An 8,507-nucleotide genomic window follows, 5' to 3' on the forward strand; every position below is an offset into this window, starting at 1 on the left:
ACTTTTACAATCCAATTTTTAGAAATGTCATTTTACGAGATGGAAAAATGGATTTGCACTGCTTCCTGCTAACGTGAACACACGAAGAGACTAACCAGTGACAACCACGCTAATATCTATTTTACAAGTAACAGTACTATCAGACTACGCCAGGGATCTATAATAACGAAAAGCTTTCGTTTTAATTTTTAATAACAATGGAAAGCTTTTAATCTTTTTCTTTTAAAAAGGTATCTTCTATCAAAAAATATGGAGTGAGAGTCTGGTTTTTCATACTTCAACATAGACGGTGTAAAGTAAGTTTTACTCTTTGTTATAAATATAATGCTCCTTGAGAGCAAGATAATGCTAATTGCTGATGGGAGAACATAATTCATACCTGTTTTTTGCGAACGTGTATCTTTAAAGATTTCTTTTATTACAACAGCAAGAGTCCAGAGGCAGTACACTATTTTATCACTTTCAGAGTATTCGGAAAGGTTTTTATGGCAAAAAGCAACCCAAGAATTACTTAATGTTATCTGTGAGTGAGAAAAAAAATTTTTAAAGTAGTAAGTTATAATACAATTTTTCTTAACAGTTACAAATCACCTATTATACACAATGTAATTCTATACAACACTGTTTTTTAAAGAAGTATAATATTTGTTAAAATGAGGACACAAATATCCGAATATTCTTTTTGTCAGGAAATTCAACATGCCATGGAAATCAAAGATCAAAAGGGAACAGGAAAATATTAGCGGTGGTTATTTATCTTTACGTGGTGGAAGGATGTGTAATTTTTATTTTGTTCTTCATACTTTTTCTAATGTTCCAAATTTTCTTCTGCAAATTCTACCCTTCTGTATTTGGGGGGAAAAAGTTCTTTTCAGAAAGGAACAAGCAATTATAGCTGAAAGTCAGTAGAATGTTTATAACATTCAGATAGGACAAAAATCTGATGCTCAATTTATTCATATATTTTTCATTATGTGTGAGGACCAATCTTAGAATTTATTTACATTAAACTTGTGAAAATGGTCTCTGTCTCAAGCAGGGATTCCTAAACCTTTCCCTGGAGGAGAATAAAGACCCTACCTACTCTTCTGAGAATCCGAAGAGAGTTATGGACTCTCCGACTTAAAACCCGTCTTTTGGATTAAGAGTCTGAGTTATGAGTTACAACATATTTAAGACTCTAATCCTTGACATGAGTCATCATCCTATTATTGCATTCTTATACTTCTGTGGATTTACATGTTATTACGCGAACGAACATTTTATTGATACAGATATCTGAAAGGTAAAACTGAATGCCGAAGAGGAATTTTAAAGAAACTATAAAAGAAATAATAACTAGTTCGATTACATTTCTTACCTTTTCTTTCAATTGGAAATACAGAAGTAGGGCAAGGCATTTTGCAGCCATGTGAGATAACAATTTATCCGAGTTCTGGAACATACCGGTCTATAGGAAAACAAATAGATTTACCCACTGTTGCTAAGTGTTTTTAAAACTTTCATTTTAAAAATCTAGATCTTAAAAAAAGATATAACCCGCAAAGAAATGGCTTACTAATTTAGAATCCAAGTCAGATGATTTTAAGAGAATTTGAATGATCTCTCTGTATTTCTCCTTTGCATGGAACTCGGTCTCAGACAGTATCCTGGTTAGCATCACTTTGGTCACCGTTAACTGAAGGAGTAGTATTTCTCGGGCACTGCTCGTCTGAGCGCATCTCTTCAAACACACAGGAGCTACAGAGGTGGTGGCCCAATTAACAGAGGATGGCTGACACTTGTCCCGGAAACCAAGAGTGTGTGAACATTCTGAGGAGGTGGCTGTAGAGTCGTCTCGATCCAAAGATACTGGGTTGAGATAAAAGACGTATTCCTGACTGTCATTTTCCAGTGTGGCTCCAAGAAGTACCTTCTTGTATAACTGTTCTAAAACTTCGCAGAAGTCTTTCATTTTGATCGCCAAAATATATCTTCTAAGAAGGTCTGACAGTTCCAAATGGGAAATAGTAATCTTAGAAATGCGATGAATCCCTAAGACGTTTCTTCAGTGAAACCTAAAATAAGAAAAATGATTTAAACGTTGTAAGTGTTATATACATCATATTATCAGGAACACTTGGTCATTTAGTCTCTAAAGTTCAAAGTAATACTGCTTGCTTAATTTCTAGAATGAAATATTGGTAATAGGAACACTAAGACCATAAAAACGAAGTGTGTTTTCCAAACAGATTGAAGACTACAAAATCATTTTAAATTTTATCACAGTCGAAATTTCGGTTTTCCTCTAACATTTTTCAACGGGCTATCAAGGGTTTTTCAAGCGCTATTAACATCGGGACTGGATAATTTTGTTTGGGGAGCTGTCTTTTGCATCGTAGGATGTTTAGCAGCATCCAGGTCTCAACCCACTAGATGCCAGTAGCGCCCCCTTTGGGGGACAAAATCGTCCAGGCTGAGAACCACTGAGCTACCTCAAACTGGTTAACCTTCACCTTCAACTTATACCTGAAAACCTGAAGTTACATTGCTTGGTGGTCACACAGTATTATGGCTATCGCTAATGAATTGCCGACTTACGACTATATGATAAAGAAACCTATTTATGAATGAAAAATGCAACGCGTATTAAGAAAAAAATCATATGATAATAGAAAGGGCATGGTCATCGCTTAAAACATTAAATAAAAAATTTAAAAATGCCATCCCAAGAAAAAGACAAGATAGCCAGCAAAAGCAATCCAGAACTATACTCGTAGCTGGATGGGAATGTAGACATCCGGTTGTCCCAGAATCCTCTGACGTGATGAGACCAGGATGAGGGAAGGGTAAGGACATTCAGGGTCAGAGATGGCTTTTAAAAGCAGAGAATATGGCAATCAACTGACAGAGGAATAGAGGGAGCGTGTAGTTACTATAGAGAACTACACGTTTAAGACTTGGGCACAAGCAAAGAGATCACTGAATATCCCTTCGATGGAATGCTGGAGCCCTGGGAATTACCTGATCCCACTGAGTTAGGTCTTGACTTTGCTGGTCAGCTGCTTTGCACCTCTGTAAATGATGAATGATAGCAACGCAAGTAACTCTTGTCTACAGACAATACGCAAGTGATTGATTGTCTGGTGGAGGGACACGCCCTCCCTGCGGTGGGAAAACCCAGCTTTGCCTCCATTCATAAACTCATTTCGACAGTCCTTTACGCCACGTAAATGCGTGGTTCTTTTCCTTCTCCTTTAAAATGACTGTGACATCTACGTGGTTCTCTCATTAACTAATGAGTTCCATAAAATCGTGGATGTGATTTCGTAGGAGTCGTGATTTTGTCATCTTAAAATTTATCCTTTAACAAAATCCACAGACTTTCCCGACTTCTTTATAAACGCCCTGCCTATCTTTACCCTCCTTCCTCCCTGCGAAAGACCTCGGAGGGCTGTCACTTATGTTGGGTGTCACCTCTATGAAGAGGTCACGGACCTGCCCTTGGTCTTCCAACCTCCCTCTACACTCGCTCGGCTTCAAAGAAATTTCAGTTTCTGATCACCGCCCCTCCCCCCTAACAAGACAAGCTGCCCTGTGTAAGTCCCCTGGTGTAGAAATAAATATTAAGCAGCCTATAGATTTTAATTTAAAGTTATAAATAAAACTTTTGGCACGTTTTCTCTGAATCTTATTTTTGGAAATATAATCTGGTTCCATGTGACAATGTGAAACTTTACCTAAGTCCTGCGCTCCCAGGAAGCAGAAATGGTTAAGGAAAACTGACCGCAGCCTTCTGTTTTGCAAGGAAGGGCGGACCAGGAAGGACCACACCCCCAGATAGGACCACGTCCACCCCTTCTCACTGACTCCCTTGTTTCATAAAATCCCACGTGTTCTCCTTCTTCTTCGAGAGGTTTCCCATTGATGAACGTTTTCCTTTTGCAACACCCTGGATAAAATCATCTCCTTAACTGTCCGTGTATCTTGCCTGTCGCACGTCGGAAATCAGTTTCCATGTTCCACTTCAAAATCTGACTCCATTGTACCTACCTTACTTTAACGAGAACATTTCTTCCCAAACTACTGACATTTTTATATGTCACAACGTCTACGACAATAGACTATTTTAGATTTTAACTAATATCATATTCTGAACTCGATTATTATAATTTTCAGTCACAAATGGAATTATTTTTATTTCAATGCTCCAGCAATAAAAATACTTCTATTTCTATACATCTTAAGTCATTAAATTTTACCACAAACGTGAGTGAAATTGCTACCATCCATTTTTGACCTACAAAAAGGGCCATTTCAAATGATTCAACCATTTCAGCACACGAAACTAAAATGAATGCCAATAAGTAGATAAAGAAACAAGCAAACGAACATTTCAGGAAAACATAAGTCTGTTTTCTACCATGGCCAGACTTAGGTTCTTTGATAAGAGTGGCTAGGAGAAATTTGGCTGAAAAGTTATAAACTTTAAATTGAGATACAGATTCAAAATGACCCTTTATAGAGGAAAAACACAAAGCATCCATTAGGGATTAGAAATACTGGTAGGTAGTTAGGTAGACATGAGCGACTGGGGAATGAACACCCCTCCCAAAGGCCTCCCTTGGGATCTCCCTAGAACCCCCATTTTATGGTTATAAATTATCCCTACATCCTGAGGCTCAAAGGAGTGAAAAGCCATGAAATAGTAGCTGGTTTGGTTGGGCCACAAGCTCTTGCACAGTCAGTAGTATCCTAACCCCTCTGTAACCACAGCCTCGTTACACCATCATTATAATATCATGCCTATACCCGGAGTTCATGATTCTAATTATAACAGACTGAATTCTGGGTAACCGCATGTGTAGTAGGCAAAGGCTCTTAACAGCCAAACGTCAATCAAAATGATCTCGCACGTCAATCATCTAGCACCTTCTCGTATCCTTCGATCACGGCTCTAATAGAATACAGAAGCCACAGCCCTCTTTGGCGTAGCCTGTTTCTCTTTTGAAATGGACTTTAATCAATCTTACCTTTTCTAAATCTCGCTGATCTGTAATTCTTTACTGGGTCCGCGGAAAGAACAGAGGACCCCTTCAGTGGCACCGGGGCCACAACAGATTTTAGATCGCCCCAACAGTAACAACACCAAGCAGGGAGCAAATGGATGAACACGACAGGTGCTAGGCCGCTTCTATGGTGACTAAGTGTGAACCTGCTGGTCACAATATCTTTTCAATATTAATGCTGGCGAAGAAATCCGAACTGAAACAAATGTCTATGAGTAGCCCCTTGAGAATTGCAGTTGTTTCTTTACATTCTTAAAAACAAAAAAAAAAAAAACAGAAAAAAAACCACCCAGCCTATTACAGCATTAAAGGACACATTCTGGGGGGAGGGAGGGGGAGAAGCTAGGAAATTTAACCGATCACACATTTTTTTCCTGAAGCAACTGCTACAAAGGGTGGGGGGGCATCTCAGGCTGCATCACCACAGGCTGGTCTGGAGGAGGATGGAGTCAGCGGACACCGAGGTTTTCAGTGACACTAACAAAGGGTCGGGGGAAGGGTGCTCAGAATGCTGAGAAGTTTTGAAGCCAGCCAGAGTGGAGAAACGAAAGACATCAGTCCAGCCTGGGAAGGACACGAATATTCACAGAGGCCTAATTAGGACAAAGGAATGAGAAATGATTCTCTGGGTTCTTTTCAGAAAATGCCTCTTGGCAAAGGACAGTGAACTCCCACGCCAGGAGGCCCAAGGGGGCACCGTGACAACCATGAGATGTGTCCGAAGTCTCTTTTATTGATTAAATATTATAAAGTATTTGAATTTTGCATTCCATACCTAAGAACCACGTATGTCTTAAGATAAAAACAATATATTTTCCCATCATCTTCACATAAAATTGACTCTCTAGGAATAATCGTTGCTGAATTTTATTGAGCGCCTATGATGTACCAGACACCATTCCGAGTGAGCAATGGTAATGTAGGGACGAGGCGAGGGAACTTAGATGTTAAATCGCGCTGCTGCATTCAGAGACCGCAACATGCTGACCGGCCCTCAGCCGGACCGCGAAGAAACCTGCAGAGCAAAGGAAGATTTCCGCTGGGGTTGCTAACGACCCATCTCCCAGACCTGTGGAAGGGATACACGCAGAACAGTGTGTAAGTGGCGGCCCCACGCAAAATAAAACCGTGCAGTCCCTCCCTATGGCTAAAGCCACGGGGAACCTGTGGATCAAAGGCCGGGAACCGCCAGCAGGACGTTCCCGCCACAGTGTCTTCCTTTTCCATGCTGCTGCTTCTCTCTTCACTCCACGTGCCACCAAAGGAAAATGGGTACACGGTGCCTTTGAACTGTAACTCGCAGAAGCTAAAGAATATGTACACTGAATTCCCCGAACGCTAGGGGACCCTCCCGCTGTCACTGTCTGTCCCTCTGAGTCTCTCTCAGGCTCCCTCTGCCTCTGAGAGGTGACCACGCTCTGTCTATGGAGCGTCACCCCTTCTCTGAGAAACTTTCCTTTTTGACTCTAATTCTGGCGTGCGCCTGAATTCTTTCTTGCGCTCGGCCAAGAACCTCCTCGGTATGGGGCCCGAGTGCCGCGCCACTCGGGGAGATTGGCCCCGTCCTGCATCACGGGCTTCACAGCAACTGCGTGAGGTGGATCCTTACTTATCACATCCATTTTACAGATAAGAAAACTGAGGCACCAAGAGATTCGGTTACAGAGCTCGTTAAGCGGCGGAGTCGGGATGTGAACCCAGAGAGTGTCATTTCAGAGCCTGTGCCCGCCTCATCTACACCGCTGCGTGAATCGGGGTGTATGTGGGGAGGAAGGGAGACGGGAAGGTTGCTCTTTCAGATCCGGGGACTGTTCCTTCAGTTTACCTTCTGGCCCAGAGCAGGCAAGAGCCTGGGGCCTGGGTTCCAGAGTTAAATGGCTCCGCCACATCGGGGTCACCATGGGGCCAGTTACCTGCTAAGCCTCAGTCTCCTTTGTGTTCAAGGGGCACAGGACAGTTCCCAGGTCACGGGGTGCGGGGAGGGTTAAATTAAACGTGACTGTCCTTGTAATAATCCGCAGTGAACATCGGCAGCACTTCTCAGGCCCCAGCGGGACTTGTTCACCATGACGACGCGTGGCGGGCTGACGCCTAGAACCGCCCTGCGCGCTTCTTCCATCGTACTTCTATCTGTGGTGTAAAGCTGCTTTAAAAAAACGAATGAACGTGATTTATTCGAGAATAAGCGACCGTCCTGCCCCATGGTTAAGGAGGTGGCAAGTTAAGACAGGCGCAAACATAAAAAACTAGTTACTAGAATCTCGTAATTGTTCTTATTGTGATATAACTGGCGTGTAACATTACAATACTTTCCGGTGGACAGCGTGATGAGCAGGTATTTATATGTACTCCATACGATCACTGCGACAAGTCTACTTAATATCCGTCACCACGCAGTTCCAAAATTTTTTGTGGGTGTGATGACAACTTTGAAGATCTAGTCTCTTAAAAACTCTCGAATGGGTGACACAGTATTCACCGTAACCACCACGCTGTACATCACACCCTTATGACTTGTTCATGCTGTGACTGGAAGTCGGTACCTTTACCTCCCTGCTTCTCCCTCCGCCCCGCACCTATCTCTGACAAACACCTATCCATTCTGTGTATCTATGAGCCTGGTGGAATTTGTTTTTTCCCTTTATCCATTGATCCTCTGACGGTCACTCAAGTCGTTTCCATATCTTAGCTATTGTAAATAACGTTGCGATGCCAGCATTATTGACATCAGCACCTGCTAACTAACAGACACTGGGCCTCTGGCGGGGGGCGGGGGGGAGCGGCAGGGAGCAGTCCCGACGACGGGAAACCGCAGACGAGGTCACATTCGTCTCAGCAACTTGATGGCTTGACTAGGGTCATCCTAGCTGGCATTTAATTAGCCCAGACACAGGAGTCGACGAATGCCGTACTGCTGAATAAATGCGTGAGGGTTTCAGACAGGCAATGAAGTGGTTTTGGTCTCAGAAGCCCAGAACCGCAGGGGGATGGCAGAAAATACCCACACGTATCTTCCCAAGATAATGCTAGTAAATGATCTCCCCCGAGACAAACCGTTTTACACACGACAGACTAAAGCTGGCCGTTAGAATCAGAGCATTTCAGTAGCAGAGAAAATCTCAGAGATGATCTTGACCGGTGGTTCTCAAACTCTTGCTTCAGAATCCCATGGAAGGCTTGTTGGAACACGACAGCTGGGCCCAGCCCCCGAGACTGGGATTCGGTGGGGCTCGGGAGGGCCCAAGAATCAGACTGGGAACTATACTTTGAACTACTGACCAATCTATTCGATTTTATTGAGAAGGAATCTGAGCTCATGGGGTTTATCATGCTAATGCTAAGAATTTTTTTTTTTTTAATGGAAGATGTCTAGTGTATCGATATAAAAACTAAAACCTTTCTACCTTTAGTTGCTAAAATATGGTTCTCCATTTTCAGCGATGCTTCAGAATGAAATCT

At 42.4% G+C, this 8,507-nt stretch overlaps 1 protein-coding gene across 16 annotated transcripts in view; it reads right to left on the bottom strand.

Annotated features, from left to right (window-relative positions):
• Positions 1–8,507, bottom strand: part of LINS1 (lines homolog 1) — a 19,966-nt gene that overhangs the window by 6,322 nt on the left and 5,137 nt on the right. For 4 of the 16 annotated variants that reach the window (XR_002779668.1, XM_023528995.1, XM_023528992.1 and 1 more), the window contains exons 3-7: positions 6,962–7,194; positions 5,013–6,063; positions 1,559–2,057; positions 1,361–1,450; positions 380–521 (exon numbers count right to left, since the gene is read on the bottom strand). Coding sequence is in view for 15 of the 16 variants with exons in the window: in XM_023528995.1 (XP_023384763.1) it covers positions 380–521; positions 1,361–1,450; positions 1,559–1,954 (628 nt within the window). In the remaining variant the exon portion in view is untranslated. Of the gene's footprint in view, positions 1–379; positions 522–1,360; positions 1,451–1,539; positions 2,058–5,012; positions 6,118–6,961; positions 7,195–8,507 lie in introns of those variants that run through there. The other 12 variants (XM_023528998.1, XM_023528993.1, XM_023528997.1 and 9 more) reach the window with 7 other exon arrangements.

The sequence above is a fragment of the Pteropus vampyrus genome, unplaced genomic scaffold, assembly GCF_000151845.1.
Source record: "Pteropus vampyrus isolate Shadow unplaced genomic scaffold, Pvam_2.0 Scaffold34, whole genome shotgun sequence".
Classification (NCBI taxonomy): Eukaryota; Metazoa; Chordata; class Mammalia; order Chiroptera; family Pteropodidae; genus Pteropus; species Pteropus vampyrus.